This window comes from Zingiber officinale, chromosome 11B (genome assembly GCF_018446385.1).
Source record: "Zingiber officinale cultivar Zhangliang chromosome 11B, Zo_v1.1, whole genome shotgun sequence".
Taxonomy (NCBI): Eukaryota; Viridiplantae; Streptophyta; class Magnoliopsida; order Zingiberales; family Zingiberaceae; genus Zingiber; species Zingiber officinale.
Genome location: NC_056007.1, coordinates 82190351 through 82216575, shown reverse-complemented (window position 1 = coordinate 82216575; position 26225 = coordinate 82190351). Strand labels below are relative to the sequence as shown.

The 26225-nt window shown below is 38.8% G+C and overlaps 1 protein-coding gene across 3 annotated transcripts; it reads left to right on the top strand.

The window, feature by feature from the left end:
* The first annotated feature begins 699 nt into the window (after nucleotides 1-699).
* On the top strand, nucleotides 700-4421 carry LOC122035363 (AP2-like ethylene-responsive transcription factor CRL5). Of its 3 annotated transcripts, none has more exons than XM_042594766.1 (9): nucleotides 700-1132; nucleotides 1202-1533; nucleotides 1647-2253; nucleotides 2345-2427; nucleotides 2535-2543; nucleotides 2625-2713; nucleotides 3007-3200; nucleotides 3276-3352; nucleotides 3528-4421. In XM_042594766.1, exons 2-9 carry the CDS (start codon nucleotides 1227-1229, stop codon nucleotides 4154-4156), a joined length of 1995 nt encoding a protein of 664 aa, XP_042450700.1. In that variant the 5' UTR covers nucleotides 700-1132; nucleotides 1202-1226; the 3' UTR covers nucleotides 4157-4421. The 3 variants fall into 3 exon arrangements, with proteins under 3 accessions (XP_042450700.1, XP_042450699.1, XP_042450701.1); XM_042594767.1 differs by having other exon boundaries at nucleotides 747-1533; nucleotides 3007-3080; nucleotides 3150-3200; XM_042594765.1 differs by having other exon boundaries at nucleotides 745-1533.
* Nucleotides 4422-26225: the final 21804 nt, after the last annotated feature.

Here is a 26225-nt window from a genome sequence, read left to right as displayed (position 1 = left end):
TCTATGCTATGAAATTTTTATATAGAAGCCTAGCTAGCTAATGGACCCTAATGACAACTAATATTCGTAAGCGGAGCCAGATGCTACCATTTAGTAATCTTAAAGGGCCCTTGCATGCAATAGGCATCTTGTTTACTGGACAATGACTTTGATGATTAATACTGCCAGGAGCACGACAAGGATCCAACACTTTTAAGTAATTAATGGAAAAGAAAATCACTATATATATCATAAGCATGATTATGTCACGCTACTAGGGCTATTGGATTATTTAGTTTCTTCTGAGCATATAACCATGCATGTTTCTAAGAAAATATATGATCATATAGGGATCAAGTACATTTATGATCACCTATAAGAGACTTTTTGCTTTTTGTGCTTTTTTTTCTCATCATTCCTGGAATATATCAAGCTTGTTATCAACTTCCACATATCCCACTTTGTCTGGGACCAGATGTTGACTACAGTAACACTTAAAAATACGTATCAATTAGGAGCTCTTTCATCTCTAGTACATGTCAAACATGTATAATGTATTGTTTGACATGTAAAAATACGATCTACTTAATGCTCTATTTATTTCAGATAGATATATATAAATAATTAAATATGATCAGCAGCATAACCGTATATTTAATTTATTTATGAGGATCCCTAGATAAATCTCCCCTGTCAATCTCGTTTAAAGTGCCTGGTTGGCAGTTGTCCAATCTCCCCTGTCAATCCTTCTCATATCACCATACTGTGTAAGTAAGATGTGACCTTGTTTTAGCTACCCTAGCGACCTCCTCCCCTCATTCATATCTAACACGCATTTGGCTATCCTTCTTAATGGTTGTTGGCGTAATGCTAATTAAGAGCACTCTCCTCGTCTTTCTTAACGATGGATTTTAGCAAGGTTTAAGGATCTTAAGAAAAGCGGCGAGGTGGGGAAGAAAAGCTACAAGCATGGTAACACAGATCCCTATGGAGTGCTGCAAGGTCTTGTATTGATCCAGATTTTTGGCCTAGTGGAGTTCCTTTTAGATTAAAGGGCCTTGTGGTCGATGTAGTCTTCTCCTTCATTGCCTATGTTTCTTCTGCAACAACACACACCTTGTGGAAGATGATAGCTGGGCTGTTTGTGTCATTGGTGAGAAGCTTTGTATTTCTTGGTGATGTATGTGATGAATGATAAATAACCCCCTCCTCATTGTCATAGAGTGGTCGGTAGAGTTAGTCGATAAATGAAATCCATGAGCAATAGCGACTGGCTTGGCTTCTCTCTCTCTTCTCATATGAACACGGAGGTTGCTTCGGAGTCGCCACATCATAATCAGAATCATGAAAGCCATCGTCACTGTCAATCTCAACTTACCGCCACAGCTTGTGTCTCTGCTTCTTCTGCAGTCTTCTTTCATTCTTCCACCGCTGGACTCTGTTATGGAGGGGAAGAAGAGACCGCAGGGCTCTACTCTCCGTTGCCTGCCATGCCACTGAAATCTGATGGCTCTCTTGGCATCATGGAAGCTATCACCGGATCACAACACTCAGGTAACTTTTTCGACTTTCTATTTCATTTGTTGGCTCTGCTAAACACAAACACAATATCGTTGCTAAAAATACTTGACATTGATCTTTTTTCCATTTCCTTCTATTTGTTGAAGGAATCCTGCTGCCTGTGCAGCGGAAACTTGAAGACTTCTTGGGAGGCGGACCCACCACGGGGGCCCATCATCACTACGGCAACTTTGAAAGGGAAGCAATCGCTTTGAGCTTGGACAGCCTCTTCTACTACCAAAATTTACACGCTGAGAGTGCTCTCCATGACCACCAGATTCCAGTAGCGCAACACCATCAATTGTTCTTGCAACCTGAAGGGATGTGTGGCGGGCTACCAGAGCATGAGCTGTATCAGGGACCGCTGGAGGTGGGAGCCATGGTGGAAGAAGATGGCCTTCCGAGTCTCAAAAGTTGGGTGGCCAGAAGCTATAGCGCTTGCAGCAATCAGCTGGATGAGGAAGGAAGAATTGGCTCTAGTTCTATCGATGCGGTTGGATTCGGGGAGTTGCAATCCTTGAGCTTGTCCGTGAGCCCTGTATCTCAGTCAAGTTGCATCACGGCTGCACTACCGATTTCTTCTGCAACTGACCGTATTTTTCCTGACACGAATAAGAAGTTAAGGCCTGGGAAAAGATGCTTAAAGCAGACAATCCATAGGAAGTCGATTGATACATTTGGGCAGAGAACCTCTCAGTATAGAGGTGTTACAAGGTCAGTACTCGTTGGTGCGTATGTTGTTATTGTTATGTTGGAAATCTTGTATGATATAAATGTTAGGTTTATGTGACTCTCCATGCATCAGGCATAGATGGACTGGGAGATACGAAGCACATCTTTGGGACAATAGCTGCAAGAGAGAAGGTCAAACAAGAAAGGGAAGACAAGGTTAGCAGAACAAGAAAATCCAATCTCTACATTATAAATGAAACCTTCACTAACTTGGTATGTGATATTGTTATGCATGGGGATGCCACGATTATGCCCTCATACAGTGTATCTTGGTAGATCTCCTGGACTCAACCTTTTGCTCCGGTTGTTTTCTCCATAATATTATCAGTAAGCATCCGTTTGGCTTCCTTCAGGAGGGTATGACACTGAGGAGAAAGCTGCAAGAGCTTATGATTTGACCGCATTGAAGTACTGGGGACCATCAACACATATTAACTTCCCTGTATGATCCATCAACTTACAGTTCTTTTGTATATATACATGGCCTCGGGAAAGGGTTGAGTTAGTTAGTGCGAGACATAGATGTTATATAGGATAAGGATTCGAATCTTAGTAAAATCAAGAAAAAAGCTCTTCTCATTGGTCAACTATAATTTTCCAATTTATCTCCTCACAGATGATCGTGGGGTCAACCGTGCGGAGCATTGGGTGGCTGATTCCACCTTTTGCTACCATTTTGCATATATAGATGGATTGCTAATAGTGTTACATATACTTGGTGGGTTTGATGTGCAGTTGGAAAGTTATAAGGAAGAGCTGCATGAAATGAAGAACATGAGCAGGCAGGAGTATGTTGCCCACTTGAGAAGGTATATCCACTTAGATTGTTTCCAATTTATTGTATTCATAATATTTTGGGGGCCGATGAATGGTTTCAGAAAAAGCAGTGGTTTCTCACGTGGGGCTTCGATTTACCGAGGAGTAACACGGTAATCTTTCATAAGAAACCATTTTTCTTGAATTGGTTCTAGAATCTTTTAATTATATTTTGGATTTTTCTATAGGCATCACCAACATGGAAGATGGCAAGCTCGAATTGGTAGAGTTGTCGGAAACAAGGATCTTTATCTAGGAACCTTCAGTAAGCTTCCCAAATAATTTGATGCATATGGTCCTACCTTGATGAGCCTTTTTCGTAGAGTATTAAGAAACTTGATTGTTCCAAGTTCTGAGTGTTGAACTACTCAAGCATGGCATTGCCAGATGCAATTACTCTTAAGTTAGTCATCATTCTCACCGAATCTATGAACTTACAGATACTCAGGAGGAAGCAGCAGAAGCATATGATATTGCTGCAATAAAATTTCGCGGAGTGAATGCTGTTACTAACTTTGACATTACGACGTATGATGTAGAGAAGATCATAGCAAGCAATACATTACTTCCAGCAGAGCTTGCTAGGAAAACCAAGGCAACTGAAGCAGGAAAAAGTGTTCCTTGGGAGAAAAATATTTGCAGAGAACCAGCTGAAGGAAACAATATTTCAGGTTCTGAATGTAAGGCTCTCTGTCAATCCACTGAGGCACGTCTATCTACTGAGTCTTGTGATCATGAACCCTTGATGATAAGTGGTGACTATAGGAGCCCAATGGTGTCACCGGCAATTAATGGCCTTATAGATCTAGAAACAGGGAGTTCTGTGCAAGGAATAGGTGATTCTGAGAAGATGGGCAATGCCCATTTGTCAAACCAATCGTCCTTAGTGACAAGCTTGGCCAGTTCCAGAGAAGGGAGTCCTGATCGGATTGGTCTCTCCATCTTGTTTTCCAGTGGCACACCCAAGTTGAGTCCCACTCCAGTTGCTTCATCAATTCCTGCAATGCAATTAAGGCCGACTATTTCCATTACTCAAATGCCTGTTTTTGCTGCGTGGAATGATGTTTAAGCTGGTCATGATGACAAAGCCTGCATGTAGGGTCCGTGGAGCAACAGCCAAGAAAAGAAAGCAAAGTCTGATGGCTAAAGTGAGGTGAGAGGGTGCTTTTGTTTGTTTGTTTATTTATTTCAGTTTTCCTTGAGCAAGATTTGTGATTCATGATCAATGCGGGATTAATCTTGCCTCACATATCAGTGGTTTCTTTTTCAATTTCGCTTGAGGGGACATTTTTATGGAGAATTTTGCATAAAACAGGGTTAATTCTTCAAGAACAAACATATCATAGTGTTCTTTGGTGGTTTGTTTCTCTACATTTGGTCTCTGCCAAGTACATTATGAAAAGCAATTCCATGACTCGAATAGAATTATAAGACTTTTGACCATCACATTGTGTTATGGTCTGCCAAAACCTATGGATTGCGATCACAAAAACGTTCTCCTTTCCCCTGGGCTTTGCTCATCCAACATTCTTCTTTTTCTCCAAAAAGGTTGTAGATTCTTATGTTGTAGAAGTAGGGCATAACTAGGTATTAGGGTTCGATTGTAAAAGAAATGACTTGGTCTTTTCTAGTAGTAATCAGTCTAAAAGCATAGACTACGTATAGGATTAAATTGCCATGCATATTATTGAAACGCAAGCATGGTAATATCCATGAAGGATGAAGCAAATGGCTTTTGTATTTTCGAGTTTTGCAAAGAAAAAGAAGTCGAGTCAATTATGCTGTGTGATCTTAAAAGTGAGCATTGAAACTCATGAGTACCTGAGTTTGCACAGAAGTTGCTGCTGGAATCTATTCCTTTGCCTAATGCAACTTCACATGAAGAGACAGAATAGTTCATTGCTCCATATATCAGATTGACAAAGAGCAGCAGCTCCAGCTCATTGCTGTAAAAGTTAGCAGAAACCTAGCATTGCCATTGTACAATGCAACCTTCGCTTGAATAATGGATGAGTCTCAAGCTGGATTTGTGCTCCGCCTACAAACAAGAAAACATAATTATTGACATCAGATTTTTTTTTTTTTTTTGGAGCAGTGGGACAGTAGCCTGAGAAATTAATTTCAGATGGAAGTTAGTGTTATCAGGAAATGATCAGTTTTTTGAAGGAAAGCAGGAAATAAAATATGCATGAACCAAATCTAAGACAATTGGATCTTGTTCCAAGCGAGGAAGCAGAGCAATAATATGTTTCATATCATATTTTGGTTTCCGCGCAGGTTTTGGCAACTTGTAATGGACTCTTTTCTGCTTGTACTTGTCTGCTAGTAGCGACTGTAGAGTTTTCTTATTAATTTCCTTTATATTGGGACAATGGGAACACACATTTCTCAGATCCTATCATGCCCGCAATAATTGTGGACACTGGATATTTGCACAGGGATAGCAATGGACAGTCATTTAGAACATACAGATTTCGATACCAGCTTATCATTGCCGATTGAAAAAGCAAACTTAGATTCGAAAAATGGTTTGCTAGCTCATGTTTATGTTATAAATTTAAATCATGTTTTGTACTAAATAATATGATAACCGAAAAAAATAAATTGAGTGTTACTTCCTACTATTGATATTTAAAAAACGCTTTGAATACTAATTTTGTTGCTTAATTGTTTAGAAGTCAATTCTTAATATTGTGGCAAATAGATAATTATACCATATAAAAAGATATGATACAAAATAAAAGGATATAATGTAAGATTTTAATTAAATATGCACATTTAAATCTTATAATATATTACCTCTTAATTAAGTCAAAAGATTGTGCATAAATAAAATCTTAACAAATATGTGTCACTTAATAAGTAAAAATTTATAATCAAGATAAAATATTTTCAACATTCTCCCACTTAGCACATATATTTCTCATCATTCACTCAATGAGTGTATAGGATATATGAATCATGGCTATAGGTCATTAGTGATATATTGGTATGTACATTGATCAATGACATTCTCCAAGAAACCAAATGAAGAGATGACATCATGAAATTTCAAATACCATTGATAGAAAACTTGTTTCAATCCATATATGGATTTCTTGAAGTTGCATACTAAGTGCTCATCATTACTAGAAAAAAAAAATCTTCTGGTTGTTTTATATACCTCTTCCTCTATATCTCCATTAAGAAACATAGTTTTCATATCCATTTGGTGCAATTCTAAGTCAAAATGTGCAACCAATGCTATAATAATGCAAAAGGAATCTTTCTCGGAGATAGGAGAAAATGTCTCTTTGTAATTGATTTCTTCCCTTTGAGTAAATTCATTAGCCATGAGTCTTGTTTTATATTTCTCAATGTTGCCCAACGAGTCCCTCTTTGTTTTGAAGACCCATTTACATACTATGATTTTTGAACCATCGAACAACTTAATAAGATCCAGACTCCATTCGATGTCATATAATTCAATTCTTCTTTCATAGCCATTACAATAAAAATGACTTTCCGCAACGCGTATCGCACGCTGCACAACTACAAGTTGTTGAAAGTCATAAGACGTCAACAACGTGCATCGCACACTACGGTTAAAAGGAATCGTAACACACGCCACACGCCGCGATTAAGAGTATTCGCAGCGCGCGATGCACATTGCAGTTAAGAGCAATCAACAGCACGCATTACGCATTGTAGTTAAGAGCAATTGACAATATTCGCAACGCGCACTGCAAGCTGCAATTAAGCGCATTTGTAGCACGCGGTGTTCGCTACGATTATAATCATTCAAATACCACACACAAATTATAATACCACATATCGTTATAATACTACATACACAATTATAAAATTAGAACTAACAATTATAATACCACATACAACCATAAACAACACACTAGTAAAACAATCCAAACTAGTAATAAAAAATTCACTTAGTAACATAATTTATTTCCTACAAAAGTGTATTTGACTTTAAAATAAATAAAATCTATATAACTCATACGAAACTATAAACTTAAATAACCAAGCGAATGTGCTTCCTATTGCATCCTCGATAAAAAAATATTTCTTCATTTGATCAAATTAGATTCATCTTCTCCACAAAAACTCTATCATTCCAAAGTTTCCAACAAGATCCACCAAGAAGAATATGATACACTTTTAGTTTTGGATTTGTAGATGTAATTCAACCTTTTGTAGTAACTCCATTGACACACACATCTTACATTTAGAATTATCACCGATATTTCCATGACTCACATTCTTCAATTTTGACGGCAAAACAATATAAAGTTGTTTTAAGACATTTTTTACTGCATGGTAAATATCGTAAGAACACATCAAATTTAAATGCAAGTGTCGGATAAATACCAATTTGATAATTTAATGAATAAGAAATCAAATTTTCATCATTCTTCTATTCCACACCCATAAGCACATACTAGACAATGAAAAATATTAAATAAAGAAGAAAATTTTAACTATTTTCGTCGAATTAAAAAATATCTATAATATAAAAAAGAGCCAAATTGATTCAATCAATGTTCTAACACAATGAAATTGTCTCAAAGAAATAGTTCAACTGTTTACTTGATTAGTGTAAAAGAAAAGTATATTAATTACCTTCTACCTTAGCACAACATCTAGTATTGCTAGTTTAGCAAATTGTTCTATGATTGGAGAGAATTTTTGAGCTCGAGGTTGTCATAGCAATTTTCATCAAATCTGACTTTAATCTATTTGCATCGTATATGAAAAATGATTATATAGATTGGAAACAAATTCATCACTCAACATAATAGTTGTATTTTGATTTAACCAATGGTTCGAATAAGCTAATGGGAGATCCTCAACCAATACATATGTCCCATATCAAAACTTGCACTGCCCACATCAAAAGAAGCACAGAAATAAATATAAACATATTTTTTTGAAGTTGCATATTCATGACTCAAGTATTAAAAATATCCCATACTTGGATTTTGTTTGTTATCCTTTGCCTTTTGCAGCAATGCACTTTGTGCACACTTAGTAGCCATTTTGTATCCTACAAAATCACAAGGGCATTATATAGATAGTACAACTAAAAACCTATCGTTCAATTAATTAATTTGTATTCAAAAATAACAAGTGAACTAGAGATCCCATCAGTAATTGTTCTATAACCTGACAATGTAAATAAGAACATAATAACAAAAATAATAAAAAATGCTGTTTTATAAATTTTTGACCAACCCAACAAACAATAGTTTAATCTATGATATCCTACAATACGACATCTTCAAATTTAAAAGTTGTCTTGACCAGATTCACAACTGCCATAGCACCAACAAATGATTCCTGCATAACATCAAAAGTTAAGCCATCAACAAACAAATAGTTTTGTTAAAAAGATTATATGAGTTTGCACATACAGAGAATTGATCTTCTCTAGTCTCAAACAAGTAATCGTGCTTCCAACATCTATCAATTAATTAGTAAAAAGTAAATAGATTGGCATTGTCCTGTGGTTTAATATGCTCATCTAGCCATGATAATGCCAAAAAACTTAACATCACACGCTCGATTGCAGGAGCTATTTGGAAAAAGGTTTCCATCCTCATCAACATAGTTCCACTAAAATGTGCTAAGAGTTATTACTACAACAACAATAAACCATGTAATAATTACAGACTGAGGAAACAAGATATAAGATGCTAATTATACTAAATTTAAAATGCAAAAAAGAAATCTAAAAGTTCGTAGAACCTATAATCAAACTCAATCTGAGATTCATAAGCATATAGGAAAACATAAAAGAAAAAACATATCAGAACTCTAGAGCAAGCTCGATTACACAAATTGAGACTAATGTTAGTCTAACTAATTTTTTACTAATGATTAAATCAAATCATACTGTTGTGCCCAAAAGATATATGGATATCTTTACAATGACATGATATTGTCCACTTTGGACCTCGGCCCTCATAGTTTTGCTTTTGGGCTCTCCCCAAAAGACCTCATACCAATGGAGATATCATACATCCTTTTAACCCCATGATCTTTACCTAATCTTTTCAATATGGGACTTTGGTTGAACTCTAACAATCTTCTCCTCAAACGAAGGACCACAATTACTCTTATGGTCCGAACCTCCCCACGAACATTTGGTCACCTTGACTTGCTCTGGGTCTCCCCGCAAGCATTCGATCATCTTAACCTACTCCGGACCTCCCCACGAGCATTCGGTCACCTTGACCTACTTCGGGCCTCCCTGCGAGCATCCGGTTACTCTGACCTACTCACCTCCCCACGAGCATCTGGTCACCCTACCTGCTCCAAGCCTCCCCGCGAGTATCCGGTCATCCTGACCTGTTCCAGGCCTCCCTATAAGTAGCTGGATCCAATCAATCTTGATCTGCTTCGGGCCTATCTGCGAGCATCCGGTCACCCTGACCTGCTTTGGGCCTCCCTGCGAGCATCTGGTCACCCTGACCTAATTCGAACTTCCCTGCAAGCATTCAGTCATCCTGACTTACTCCGGGCATCCTCGCAAGTATCCGATCACCCTGTCCTACTCCGGGCCCACCCTCAACTTCGTTCAAGGTCACCCCACATTACATCTAGTTTAGACCATGGCTTTGATTTCATTTGTTATGCCTAAAGGATGTCCGCATATCTCTACAATGACATGATATTGTCCACTTTGGACCTAGGCCCTTATGACTTTACTTTTGGGCTCTCTCCAAAAGTCCTCATACCAATGAAGATATCATATATCATTTTAACCCTACGATATTTATTAATTTTTTTCAATGTAAAATTTTGATTCAACCCAATATATACCATTCTCGCATGATCTCCTTTCTGCTTGGTAGCTTCATCTTCAAGCAATCTTGTATTCTGAACATCACAATAATCACCGGAGGATAAGTTTAAAAAAAAACAGAGGGAAATCTTATCATCAACAACCGCAAATATTATTGCAAAGAATAAAAAACAAAAACTCAATGTACCACCATTATGCTAGACCAATGAATCCGAGAAATCCAGTCAACCTATAAATATGGAGGAAAAAAAGCACCAAGATGGTCAAAATGAAAAAAAAAAATGGACTGGCGATTAGACACGCTCAGGTTCCTTGGCGACTTCTCGGAGAGTGAGATCAAAAACCCTAGGAGTGACGAGCGAGATTCGAGATTCTTCCAGGCGAGGCAACGACAGCGACGCGCAACAAAATCAAACTAGAAGAAGATGCAGCAGCATACTAGACGGCACGAGTGGCAGTCGCAATAGCATACGGGAGGCAGTCGTGCCAGTGCGAGGGGTCTCCTTAGCGCTAGGGGTGAAGGAGGTGAAGAGATTGGTCGATCACCTCAGCGTTGGGATCTGCCACTTGACGATCAAAGGTTTTGGTTCGGTGGCAGAAAGATTTTGGTGGAGGGAGTTTAGGGATCGCAGAGGGTTTTGGTTCGGCAGTAGATAGATTTTGCTGGATGGAGTTTAACTTTGCCAAGGGATTTTTGGTTCGGCGAAATGAATTTGACGAAGGGTTTTGACAAGAAGATGTTTTGGCGGAAATAATTAGACATGGCGGGTTAAGGTATTTAAAAATTCTTAAATTTTTAAAAGTTATTAACAACGCATAAAGTATGCTATTAATATTTTATAATATTTATTGGCAATGTACATCTTTTGCACGGCATCATTTATATACTTATAATAAGTATTAAAAGCATATTTTATATGTCATTAATATTAAATTTTAATAGCGCATTCTGCACGTTGTCATTTGTATAAATATTATACTATTCGTAGCTCACATAATTGGATGTACCGTAAAAATTATTATTAACAGTGCACTTTAACTGCACGCCATAGATGATGCACTACGGAAATCATATTTGTTGTAGTGAGCATTATATCAAAATTTTAATTTACTACAACTTATGACTTGTGAAAATGTTTCAGGATCATTTTCATCTCCAACATAAAAAATCAAATTCTTGTAGATACACAACATACTCATTAGGTATTGCTGATTTCCATATTAGATCTTCTTAAGTTATCCTCTTGAGGAACTTGTTGTTCAATTGGTTGAACAATTTCTTGTTATTCCTCATTAACAATTTGATTAACTAGATTTTCATCAATATTTTATCAAATTTCCTCAATTAGTTGTCTAACATATTTGTACTTGAGGGGTGTGAATGACAGCCTATCTATAACTTGAATAAGGTGGCTGATCATTAATATAATCTTTCTGAGAAATTATGTCTTGAGAATGATCACTCCCACTAGTCAAGTCATTCTCAAGATATTTTACATTTTTTATGCCACAATTATAGTGCTATGAGATGGATAGTAAAATCTATATCCTTTGTACTTTTCAGTATATCCAATGAAATACCCACTTATAATCCTCGGGTCAAGTTTATTTTTTTTATGGGTTATAAACTCTTACTTCAGACGGACATCTCCAAATGCGTATATGTAGCAAACTCAATTTCCAACCTTCCCACTACTCAAATGGTGTCTTTAAAACAACCTTGATTGGAACTTGGTTTAATATATACATTGTCGTTTTAAGAGTTTCAGTCCACAAAGAACTAATCATGTTCATACTCCTATTCATGTTCATCAAAGTTAGGTTTCGTCTCTCAACCACATCATTTTGGTCCAGTGAACTAAGTCTTTGTCGTTGCTCGTCGATGCCATTTGCTCCGCTGTCACATGTTGTGGGGAGCAAGTGTCACTATTGGTGCTCCACAGATCCATCAAGTTGAGATGAAGTTTTTGTTGGTTGCTACTCGGAAAACCTATAGGTTCCACTGTACAAAAATTTTGTACAAAGGTCTGAACCTTTTCCTAGCTACCATGTGTTCTTTTAAATTAAATTTTGAATCGCCTGCGGAACTTAACACGTTTGATCCAAAACTTAATCTATTTGTTCTTTTAGGTTTGAACTTGGATCTCCTGCGGAACTTAACACGTTCGACCCAAGTCTCCTTAAGTTATTAATTTCATTAAATATTAATTTCCATAATTGGTTCCCAGTACTGACGTGGCGAGGCACATGACCTTCTTGGATATGGGAGCAACCACCACCTACTAGACAAAACCTTTTATAGAAAGATAATATTTAATTTCCTAAAATAACTTTAGGTTAACCAAAGAGAACAATCAAATCACAAGGAAAAGAAAAAACAAAAGAACACAACATCGAAAAACATATTCGAAATTCTAGAACGTAAGCCTCTTGTATTTGGTATTATTTCCATAAATAACTAGCATGATGCGGAAAGAAAAATTACTAGTTATACCTTGTAGAAAAACCTCTTAATCTTCTACCGTATTCTTCTTCTAACCTCGGACGTTGTGTGGGCAACGATCTTCCGAGACGAGAAACCACCAATCACCTTCTTCTCCTCCTAGCTAGGTTCGGCCAACAAAGAGGAAGCTTCACCAAGGAAGAAAATTAAAACACTAACCAAGCTCCAAGAGATGCTAGCTTTCTCTCCTTCTTCTCCGAGTAGTATCCGACCACCACAAGAGCTCCAATGGATGAGAAGGGTTCGGCCACCACAAGAGGAAGAGAGAGAGAGGATGGCCGGCCACACCAAGGAACAAAAGAGGGAGAGAAATAATAGATGTTGTGTCTCATGAAGGCACCTTCACCCCTTCTTTTATATTCCTTGGCCTAGGCAAATTAGGAAATTTAATTACAATAAAATTTCCTCAATTTCCTTGACATGATTTAATTGAGAAAAATAAAATAAAATTTCCCAATTAAATCTACATTGGTCGGCCACATCATTGGAGAACAAATTGGACAAGTTTCAATCAACAATTAAAACTTCCTAATTTGTTTCCGAAAATTTTAAAAAATAAAATTTCTCTTTAAAAATCTCTTCATGGTTGATAAAAGGAAATTTCTATAATTTTAATTTTATCAACATGTGAATAATTTTAAAGAGAAAATAAAATATCTCACCAATCTACAAATAAGGAAAGAGATCTAATCTCTTTTTTTAATCTTTTGTAGATCTTTTATAAGAGAGATATTTTAATTTAAATTCTCTTTAATAAATTATTTCTTCCACATAATAAAAATTAAAATTAAAATTCCTTTTTAATTTAATTTGGCCGGCCCCCACTAGCTTGGGTTCAAGCTAGGGCCGGCCACCCAAATTCATACCTAGGCCGGCCCTAGCTTGTTCCCAAGCTAGCTTGGCCGGCCCCTATTGGGTGGGTGTAGAAGGTGGGTATAGGTGGGTATAGAACTCTACAAATAAGAGGCTACGATAGGGACCGAGAGGAGGAATTGGTTTTGGTCTCCCGATAAAATTAAGCATCCCGTGTTCGCCCCGAACACACAACTTAATTTTATCAATGATAATTCATTCCACTAGAGAACTATCATTGAACTACCGCACCAATCCCAAATTACATTTTTGGGCTCCTTCTTATTATGAGTGTGTTAGTCTCCCTGTGTTTAAGATATCGAATGTGTTAGGATCGGTTGAGCTAGAGGGGGGGTGAATGGCTCACTTCTTTTGTTTACCAACTTTGTTTTGCACAGCGGAAATCTGAAGGCAATGCTAACACCGGTATTTACTTGGTATCCACCTCCTCAAGGAGGTGACTAATCCAAGGATCCACACCACTCACACTCTTTCACTATCGAAAACCCTCCTTCTCGGAATCACACCGAAGGTGGAGAAACCTTAACAGAAATACACCTCTCCCTTTTCTTCAAAATAAATATCACAAACGCTACAAAGAAGAAGTAGAGAAGGATTACAAGCTTTAATCAGCTTCTTCTTTGCAGGTGAGATTTCAGCACGTTGAGGAGAGGAGCTTGAACCCTTTGCTTTGAATCTTGATCACTTGAGAGCTTTCAAAAGGCTTGGAGAGCAATGAAACAGTAGGTTTTTCGTTGTATCTGTTTTCCCGTTTCTTTCCGTGCTTTATACGTTGAGAAAACTAGCCGTTTCTCACGCCGCCGTCGCCGTGGATCGATTGAGGTCATATTCCAATCGATTCACAACTATCCGTTGGAAGCCATCGCGTCAAGATCGACGGTGCAGATTCTTCCATTTGACTTGGATCGATTGGAGGCAGCGTTTGAATCGATTCAGCCGCTTGCTCATGAAATCGCAGCTTCTTGAATCGATCGGCCGATCGATTCAATACATTGAATCGATCGGCTGATCGATTCGGAGTGATTCTGTGCTTCGCACAGAATGTTCACGGATCGATCGGCCGATCGATTCAATCCCTTGAATCGATCGGCTGATCGATTCAGAACGATTCTGTGATTCGCACAGAATGTTCACGGATCGATCGGCCGATCGATTCAGTACCTTGAATCGATCGGCTGATCGATCCAGACGCATTCTGTGCTGCGCAGAACTTTACCAATCGATCAGCCAATCGATTGCCTTACCTTCAATCTATCGGCTGATCGATTCAGAGGCAATTTGCCGCACAGCCATGTCTGAATCGATTTTCCAGTCGTTCTCTGACAGTGAGCCTATCACACACATAATCTTGTGACTTGCAGGAGCTTCTCTTGCCAAGAATCCGGTCTCCGACCTTCTTGGACTTCTCTTGCCTTGCATCTGGTCTTCTGATCTGCAAGAACTCTTTTTGCCAAGAATCCAGTCCTCGACCTTCTTGGTCTTCTCTTGCATCTGGTCTTCTAACCTGCAAGAAACTCCTCCTGCAAACTCACAATGCATGTTAGTTCCACCGTATTAACCTAAACTTAAATAATTGTCAACACATTGAAACTTTCAGGGCATGATTGTACCAACAATCTCCCCCTTTTTGATGTTTGACAATCTATTTAAGTTTAGGCTAATTTCTAATACAATGATAAATATGATTGTTGCTTGCTGAAATAATAATTTCATAATTGCAGTAAGCTTGATTTTAATTTACTAAGATAGTCATAAGCAATAAGCATAAACTTCAACATAGATCTCCCCCTTTGTCAAAAATCAAAAGCAAATAACTCCCCCTCAATAAGTGCACAAAGCAAATACGATAAATCCAAGGAATGCTCCCCCTAAAACACACATATATCAACAGAACAGAACAACACTGAAATGTAGAATCAAAAGGAGAGGGTAGCATAAAAGTATATCATACATTCAAAATAAAAGAGAGTTCACAAAAAGGACCCCAGAACAACCATCCATACAACAAGATAAAAATACATCATATAGGAACATAAAACTCGATAAGCTCGTCGCCAGGAGGAGGGGGATCAGGATCAGCAGCTGGAGCAGACGTAGTAGCCGGAGCAGGAACCGCCGCAGAGTCAGGATCAGGGGCATCCTCAGCAGGAGGAACAGGGGCGGGGGATGGACCAGACTGAGACGGGTGAACCGTCACCCACGAGCCCACTAAGTCCACCAGTGTATCCAGAGTCCGCTGTATCAAAGTCATAGTCGCCTGCATCGAAGTCTGCTGCTGGACCACGGTATCCAAAGTGGTACGCAGGCTGGCTACCTCCAGGGTCAGCTCCTCAAGGCGAGTGGAAACCGTCTCCTCAAGAGTCGGAGAAGCTGGCCCGTGGAACTCCTCCTCAGCCTCATCCTCCGCAGGAGCCAAGGCCTGTGCATCCCCCCTGTGGCGAGCTCGGGGTCCCTCCCCAAAAGCACGGCCATCGATCCATCTAACTCCAGCTGGACCACCAATCAGACCCGACTTCTTGAAAGAGCGTGAAGAAATCCGAGAATAAGCCACGGTCATGTGCTCCAAACGTCCCCTGGAGACATCAACCTTCTGGGACGCCAGCCAATCTGTGATAAGATGCCCGAAAGGCATATGTATCGTCTGCTGCACGGGCTGGGTGAAATGGATGATGCAATGAAAGATATTCAGAGTGATGTTGATGTCAAGGGAATGACGAATGGCGTAGAGAGCAAACATATGAGGCGGTCGTAGAGTGGCTAGGGCGCGAGAGGCAATGGGGAAGAGACAGTTGATGATCACTTTAAACAAAGCGGCATTTTCAGCCGATAACTCAAGAGAAGAGAATTTGGTGACATGAGCATCTGGCCCATCCGGACGCGGACGACCAAAGAGAAATTGATGCATGGATGCGATGCTAATACGCTCAAAAGGTGGAGGGAGCTCATCGGGAAGAGTGGGATAAAAGACAAAATCATTTTCTGAAGGTAGACATTTAAGATAAGATTGAAGAATCTCATAGGAGAAGTCTAGGCTCCGTTTTGCTACACGAGTACGATAATGTACACCATCTGTAGTGTGTAAATTATTATAAAATTCGGAGACTAGACCTATATTGATATCCCTCTCACAAGTCAACAAGGAGTCAAGTTTATAATGTTTGAACCTATTATAGGTATCAAAGCAAGATGATCTATAATATTGCAAATTCACTGATCTAGGGGATATAAGTTTGAAAGCATTTTTGGTGAAAGCTTGTTGCATTGCAGCATTTGGAAACCTAGGGTCAGTGGGAGGTTGAGGACGTGAGGAAGGGACAGACGACCCTTCGCCCGATTCATGGACCTTTTGTTTCTTTCTGTGGGATAGAAAACAAATGCACGAGATGCCCAGGGTTGACAGTGAACGGGAAGGAATACAAAGTGCGTGAGAAAAGAACAGTGAATGGTAATGCAAAGATTCAAGGGTAATGCAATAAGTGCAATGCATGAGGGATAATGCACAAAGACACACAAAAATACAGATTAGGTCAAGAATAGGAGCAAAAAGGAACAACAAGGAGTAGAGCAACGAGTTTTACCTAGGGTTAGGGTTTTGAGTCCGCATTCTGTGTGAGGACGCGGAGAAGAGGAAAGGAGCTGTCCAGTGTGTCGAGAGAGAACTGGAAGAGAAGTGGGAGAGCTCCTCTTCGCCGGAGAAGCACGCCGGAGTGACGATCGAGACAGGCAGAACCGTCGCCTGAGAAATCGCCTAGGGCAAAAACCGCGTCGAGAGAGAGAAAGAGAAAAGGAAAAAGTAAGGGATCGATTCGGATCCACGGGTTTAAGACGGGTTTTAGGGCTTCGATCGATCGACCGATCGATTGAAAGTAATTGAATCGATCGGTCGATCGATTCACAATGCTTCTGTGAAAATCGAACGAACGTCTGAACCGATCCACAGATCGATTCAGACGCCTTCTGTGGAAAACCGAAAAGGCGTCTCAATCGATCCATTGATCGATTGAGGTTCTCTGAATCGATCCATTGATCGATTCAGGTGCCTTCTGTGGCCAAGTGCGAGCCTCCCAATCGATTGACCAATCGATTGGGAAGCCTGATAGTTCTGCATGTCTGAAAAACTTTCAGAACCAAGATTTGGAAAAGCACAACTAATTGTACACTACTCCAAAAATCATGAAATTTTGCATAGACACTATATATGTCCCATATTATCAAGGAAAAATAAAGTTTAATAAAAATAAACTCGTCTTAGTGAAAACTTACACAAAACCACAAATTATTGAAAACTTCAAATATATGAGGAAGTTTGTATCTATCTTTTTCATAATAACCCCCATCCAATAACACACTTCAACCAATGTTTCAGAAGTGAGTTGTGACATGATCAATTGGAAATTTCCAATCATAATCGTAGGGCAACGGGCACATGAGTTGTACACTTGCTTTCCCTATGATTGGACAAATGAATGTTTCATGTGAAAATCATTTTTCTTGGCCAACTTAATGCATCATAACAAGCATTATGACCAAAATAAATGTTCCTAACCTCTCACCCCCATCTAAATCACACAAAGAAGATAACCCTATGTGTTTGTGAGAGGCAAAAATTAAGGTGAAGAACCCAAAGGCTCTACCTATAAAGTGACCATGGAGGATTTGATTTAATCAATACAACACATTCCCAATTCTCTTCTAAGAAAGCTAAATTCAACTTCGGGAAGAGGTTTGGTGAAGATATCGGCTAAGTTAGATTTTGATCCAACATAATTTAAAATGATATCACCTCGAGTTACATGATCACGGATAAAATGATGTTTAACCTCTATGTGTTTCGTTCTTGAATGATGAACGGGATTTTTTGTTAAGTTGATTGTGCTCACATTATCACAAAGTACTTGAACATTGTTATAGGTAAGTTTATAGTCTTCTAGAGTATGAGTCATCCACAATAATTGCGATACACACTCTCCCATGGCAATATATTCCGCTTCGGTTGTAGAGAGAGCTACACAATGTTGTTTTCTACTTGACCAACTTACTAAAGAGGACCCTAGAAATTGACAACTACCACTAGTGCTTTTGCGATCCAACTTGCATCCGGCATAATCGGAATCGGTATAGCCCACTAGGTCAAAAGTTTCGGTTCTAGGATACCAAAGACCAACATTTTGAGTCCCCTTGAGATAACGAAGAATTCGCTTAACGGCACTCAAATGTGACTCCTTGGCACAAGATTGATACCTAGCACACATACCTATGGCGAAAAGTATATCCGGTCTACTAGCCGTGAGATAGAGAAGACTTCCTATAGCACTACGATACACTTTGGAGTCAACTTCTTTCCCCTCAATGTCTTTATCCAACTTAGTATTTGTGGCCATGGGGGTAGATATTTCCTTTGCATTTTCCATTCCAAATTTCTTAAATAGCTCTTTGACATATTTGGATTGATGAATGTAAATGCCCTCTTTTGTTTGCTTAATTTGTAATCCTAGGAAAAATGTCAACTCACCAACCAAACTCATTTCGAATTCACTCTCCATGTGATTAATGAATTCATTTAAAAAATCTTTATTTGTGGAACCACAAATAATGTCATCTACATATACTTGGGCCACAAACAAATCATTACCATTATTTTTCAAGAATAAAGTAGGATAAATTTTTCCTCTATGAAACCCTTTTGATACTAGAAATGTTGACAATCGTTCATACCAAGCCCGAGGAGCTTGTTTTAGTCCATATAAGGCCTTTTTAAGTTTATATACATGGGTTGGACACTCCAAATTTTCAAATCCCGGTGGTTGCTCAACATATACTTCTTCCTTTTATTACACCATTTAAAACTGCTGATTTTAAATCAATTTGGTACAATTTGAAGCCCTTGTGGGCGGCAAAGGCCAACATCATTCTAATTGACTCCAATCTTGCTACGGGTGCATAAGTTTCATCATAGTCCAACCCTTCTACTTGATTGAAACCCCTAGCGACCAATCTAGCTTTGTTTCTCACCACTATCCCTTTATCATCAAGTTTGTTCCTAAAAACCCATTTTGTATCAATAATTGATTTGTTGTTAGGCCTAGGAACTAAATCCCAAACTTGACTTCTCTCAAATTGAGATAATTCATCTTGCATTGCTAAAATCCAATCTGGATCAAACAAGGCATCATCAATGGTTTTTGGTTCTATTTGAGATATTAGGGCAACTTGACTTCCTTCATTTCTAAAGTAAGATCGAGTTCTCACTCCTTGAGTAATGTCTCCTACTACTTGATCTAAGGGATGATTTACATGAGTCCTAATAGGTCTTGAGTCTTGATTTGTTATAATTTCGGGTTCAAGTGGCAAAGGTTCATTTTTCTCACCATCACTTTCTTGATTTTCTTCTCCTTGATGATTTACCTCATTTAGTGTTAGTTTCTCTAACTCAAATTGTAATTCTTCATTGTTTGTTCTTATAGCGTTTAAAGAGGGATTTTCTTCAAATACAACATTTAGTGATTCTTCAACTAGTTTTGATCTTTTGTTGTAAATTCGGTATGCCTTGCTATGACTTGAGTATCCTACAAGAATCCCCTCATCCGCCTTAGCGGAAAACTTTCCCAAGTGATCCTTGGTGTTTAGAATATAGACCTTACACCCAAATACTCTAAGATGCTTAATTGTAGGTTGTTTACCAAACCACAATTCATGAGGTGTTTTTCCTAGAAACCTATGTATTAAAGTTCGATTTTGGACATAACAAGCCGTATTGATTGCTTCGGCCCATAGGAAACTATGTAGTGAATATTCATTTAACATGCTCCTAGTGGCCTCTTGTAACACCCTATTTTTCCTCTCAACAACTCCATTTTGTTGAGGTGTTCTAGGGGTTGAAAACTCATGTTTGTAGCCTTTTTCCATACAAAAACTTGTGAATCTATCATTTTCAAACTCACCTTCATTATCACTTCTTATTTTGTTTATCTTATGAGCCTTTTCATTTTCTACTCTATTACAAAAAGCAATCAAGGTATCTAGAGTTTGGTCCTTATGTTTCAAGAAAAACACCCATGTATATCTAGTGTAATCATCCACAATTACAAAGCAATATCTACTACCATTTAAAGAACTATATTTGCTACTATCAAATAAATCCATGTGAATGAGCTCTAAAGCATTTGAAGTACTTACAACATTTTTACCTTTATGAGTAGCTTTGGTTTGCTTACCCATTTGACATGCATCACATATTTTGTCCTTTTGAAACTTCAACTTTGGCAATCCGTGCACCAACTCCTTCCTTGAGAGATTTTTGATATTCTTCATGTTGGTGTGAGCGAGTCTCCGGTGCCAAAGCCACGTCTCCTCTTCTTTGGACATGAGACACTTAGCAAACACATTAGTAGCACCAAATAGTTCAACTTGATAAATATTTTCTTTTCTATGGCCTATGAGAACATTGGTATTTAGTTCACTATGTTTGACTAGGCATTGAGATGAGTTGAACTCAACTCTATACCCCGAGTCACATAGTTGGCTAACACTCAAGAGATTAAAAGCCATGCCTTTTACTAGTAACACATTTTTTATTACAAATTTCTCGGAAATTCTAATATCTCCAATTCCTATAACTTTTAGCTCACCACTATTACCAAAAGAAACGGTACCTTTACTTTTGTGTCTAAATGATGAAAATTTTGATGAGTCTCCCGTCATATGCTTAGAGCATCCACTATCTACGAACCATGTTGTTGGATGCTCCCCCTTTTCGCATGCCTGTTTAAACACGATGAACCAAATGTTTTGGTACCCACACTTTGGGTCCGATAGCATCAATAACAAATTGCTTGGGTACCCAAGCTTGAACAACCTTAACCCTTGAAGCATGGTTTCTACTAATTAGGGACATGAATTTAACTTCCTTATCTTGAGATTTGAAACCTAGGCCCGCTTTATTGTACACGCCTCTTTGAGCTCCTAGAATCATGTCTAAGTATTTTGAGCTTGAAGTAAATTTTACTAGAGCACATCTAAGATCATCAACTTGTGATTTCAATGATACATTTTCTTTTTCAAGATCATCACCATCATTTTTGTCATTTTCATGAAGCATGCAACTTTCACATGGCACAATTTCATTTTTGAGTGATTTCAATTCATTTTGCAATCTTTTGACCTTCCCTTTTGATTTAGCTAGTGCATTGGTTAAGCATGCAATGGTGGCATACATCTTATCAAGCTTGGGAGAAATTACCTCATCATCACTAGAAGATGACTCACTTGAAGACTCCACATCTTCTTCATGACTATCTTCATCTTCACTATCTTCTACATGGCTTAAGGCCATGAGAGCCATGTGCTTTGAGCTCTTCCTTTCATCTTCTTCCGATGAGCTTGATGATGAGTCATCCCATGTGGCTTTCAACGCCTTCTTCTTTTTCTTGATCTTTTCCTCTTGCTTCTTCAACTTTGGACACTCCGTTTTATAGTGCCCCTTTTTCTTACATTCATAGCAAATTACATCAGTTTTATTCTTAGAATCCACAAGAGATTTACCTTTTCTTTTCTCATCATTGAAGATTTTCTTAACATCCTTTTTGTCAAACTTCCTTGAATGTCTCATCATTCTTCGAACGAAGTTTGCCATTTCACTTGATGATAACTCTTCATCACTATCACTATCACTATCTTGTTCGGATTCTGAAGATGACTCCTTCTTCTCCTTTTCTTTTCCTTGTGCTTCTTTTTGCTCTTTTCACCTGCAACCAATGCTATACCTTTCTCCTTATGGCTTGTGTTAGCTTGCTCATGTAATTCAAGTTCACAAAATAATTCATCCAATTTCACTATTGACAAATCCCTTGAAACCTTATAAGTATCCACCATGGATGACCATAAAGAGTTTCTTGGGAAAGATTTTAAAGCATACCTTATGAGATCTCGGTTCTCCACACTCTCTCCAACTGAATGAAGACCATTTAGGAGTTCCTTGAATCTCCCATGTAGTGAGCTTACCGTTTCTCCATCCTTCATGGTGAAGTTTTGAAGTTGATTTATCAACAAATCCCTCTTTGCAATTCTTGAATCCTTGGTGCCTTCATTTAGTTCAATAAGCTTATCCCACAAATCCTTGGCACTCTTAAAGGGTCCAACTTTGTTGAGTTGTTCCGAGCTTAATCCACATTGAAGAGTCACAATCGCCTTTGCATTTGCTTGAGCCTTCATTTTTTGTTCAACAGTCCACTTGGATGACTCAAGCATTTTTCCATTTTCAGTTGGCGCCATGAATCCCTCCGTGATTGAGAACCACATATCAATTTCGGTCATGAGATAGTGTTCCATGCGGCTCTTCCAATAAGCAAAATTGCTGCCTTCATAGAATGGTGGTCGTGAAGTACTATGTCCCTCCTTCATTGACATCTTGTAGCTCTTTAACTTGTGCTTTCTTGACGATGAATCCTCAAAAGCAAACCAACGCTCTGATACCACTTGTTAGGATCGGTTGAGCTAGAGGGGGGGGGTGAATGGCTCACATCTTTTGTTTACCAACTTTGTTTTGCACAGCGGAAATCTGAAGGCAATGCTAACACCGGTATTTACTTGGTATCCACCTCCTCAAGGAGGTGACTAATCCAAGGATCCACACCACTCACACTCTTTCACTATCGAAAACCCTCCTTCTCGGAATCACACCGAAGGTGGAGAAACCTTAACAGAAATACACCTCTCCCTTTTCTTCAAAATAAATATCACAAACGCTACAAAGAAGAAGTAGAGAAGGATTACAAGCTTTAATCAGCTTCTTCTTTGCAGGTGAGATTTCAGCACGTTGAGGAGAGGAGCTTGAACCCTTTGCTTTGAATCTTGATCACTTGAGAGCTTTCAAAAGGCTTGGAGAGCAATGAAACAGTAGGTTTTTCGTTGTATCTGTTTTCCCGTTTCTTTCCGTGCTTTATACGTTGAGAAAACTAGCCGTTTCTCACGCCGTCGTCGCCGTGGATCGATTGAAGTCATATTCCAATCGATTCACAACTATCCGTTGGAAGCCATCGCGTCAAGATCAACGGTGCAGATTCTTTTATTTGACTTGGATCGATTGGAGGCAGCGTTTGAATCGATTCAGCTGCTTGCTCATGAAATCGCAGCTTCTTGAATCGATCGGCCGATCGATTCAATACATTGAATCGATCGGCTGATCGATTCAGAGTGATTCTGTGCTTCGCACAGAATGTTCACGGATCGATCGGCCGATCGATTCAATCCCTTGAATCGATCGGCTGATCGATTCAGAGTGATTCTGTGCTTCGCACAGAATGTTCACGGATCGATCGGCCGATCGATTCAGTACCTTGAATCGATCGGCTGATCGATCCAGACGCATTCTGTGCTGCGCAGAACTTTACCAATCGATCAGCCAATCGATTGCCTTACCTTCAATCGATCGGCTGATCGATTCAGAGGCAATTTGCCGCACAGCCATGTCTGAATCGATTTTCCAGTCGTTCTCTGACAGTGAGCCTATCACACACATAATCTTGTGACTTGCAGGAGCTTCTCTTGCCAAGAATCCGGTCTCCGACCTTCTTGGACTTCTCTTGCCTTGCATCTGGTCTTCTAATCTGCAAGAACTCTTTTTGCCAAGAATCCAGTCCTCGACCTTCTTGGTCTTCTCTTGCATCTGGTCTTCTGACCAGCAAGAAACTCCTCCTGCAAACTCACAATGCATGTTAGTTCCACCGTATTAACCTAAACTTAAATAATTGTCAACACATTGAAACTTTCAGGGCATGATTGTACCAACAGAATGTCCACTAATTAAGTGAGTTACTGACAACTCATTTAATTAATATCTAAGTCCAAGAGTAGTACCACTCAACCTTATTATCATGTCGGACTAAGTCCACCTGCAGGGTTTAACATGACAATCTTTATGAGCTCCTCTTGAGGACATTATCAACCTAGTATCTCTAGGACACAGTTTCCTTCTATAATCAACAACACACACTATAAGTGATACCATTTCCCAACTTATCAGGTTTATTGATTCATCGAACTAAATCTCACCCATTGATAAATTAAAGAAATAAATATCAAACATATGTGCTTGTTATTATATTAGGATTAAGAGCACACACTTCCATAATAACTGAGGTCTTTGTTCCTTTATAAAGTCAGTATAAAAGAAACGACCTCTAATGGTCCTACTCAATACACTCTGAGTGTACTAGTGTAATTATATAGTCAAGATAAACTAATACCTAATTACACTACGACCTTCTAATGGTTTGTTCCTTTCCATTTTAGTCGTGAGCTACTGTTTATAATTTATAAGGTACTGATAACATCATCTTCTGCATGTGACACCACATACTATGTTATCTACAATATAAATTATATGAACAACTACAAACAAATGTAGACAATTTGACCAAATGTGATTCTTTATTCATAATGAATGTTTACAAAGCTTAGGCTTTCAGTATACACTCCAACAATCTCCCACTTATACTAATGACTAAGTCGCCATATCTTCTACCATACATCCGATTCCCATTCCTCCACATGCCGATCGAAAGCTGAAGGGCCTTAGTGAAAGGATCAGCTGGTTCCGCTGATGCAATCTTGACGATGACAACTTCTCCTCGCTCACGATATCTCGTATCGGGTACTTGCGCTCTTTATGTTTACTTGCCTTATGGGCTCGTGGTTCCTTCGAGTTTGCAATCGCACCACTATTATCACAATAAATTGTGATGATTTTGGGCAAACCAAGAATCACATCTAAGTCCATTAGAAAGTTCTCGAGCCATACTGCTTCTTTAGTCGCCTCGAGGCTGCTACATACTCGACTTCCATGGTTGAGTCCAAAACGCATTCGCTTAACACTCCTCCATGAAATAGCTCCACCTCCTAAAGTAAACACATAGCCCGATGTAGACTTCTTATCCCTATCTCGATTGAAAATCAACTGTAACCCACGTGGAGCGATCGTCCGCTTGGTAAACTAACATATAATCTCTAGTCCTTCTCAGGTACTTTAATATATGCTTTACCGCAGTCCAATGTCCTTGTCCAGGGTTACTCTGATATCTGCTGACCATGCCCACGGCAAAATAGATATCAGGTCTCGTACATAGCATTGCATACATTAGACTTCCTACAGCTGAAGCATAAGGAACTGCTTTCATGTCCTCTATCTCTTTCGATGTCTTTGGAGACATCTCTTTAGATAGAGCTACTCTATGTCGAAAAGGTAAGAAACCTTTCTTGGAATCCTGCATGCTAAAACGAGCAAGGATTGTATCTATATATGAAGCTTGGGACAGACACAACATTCTTTTCTTGCGATCCCTTATAACTTTGATCCCAAGAATGTGTGCACAATCTCCTAAGTCCTTCATATCAAATTGTTTGGACAACCATACTCTTACGTCTGATAATACCTTGACATTGTTGTCAATTAACAAAATATCATCTACGTATAGTACAAGAAATACCACCACGTTTCCGTTACACTTCTTATATACACAAGACTCATCCGGACTTTGAATAAATCCATATGACTGGATTACTTCATTAAACCGGATGTTCCTAGATCTTGAAACTTGCTTTAGTCCATAAATGGACCGATTGAGCTTGCACACTAGATGCTCTTTGCCTTTTTCAATGAACCCTTCTGGTTGCTTCATATGGATGTTCTCTTCAAGACTTCCATTAAGGAAAGCTGTCTTGACATCCATTTGCCAAATCTCATAATCCATATGAGCAGCAATGGATAAGAGTATCCGGATAGACTTAAGCATGGCTACCGGTGAAAATGTTTCCTCATAATCGATTCCCTCTTTCTGAGTGTACCCTTTCGCAACAAGCCTAGCTTTGAAGGTTTCTACCTTCCCGTCTGTCCCTCTTTTCCTTTTGTAGATCCACTTGCATCCAACGGCTTTTATACCATCAGGTGGTTCTACAAGCTCCTAG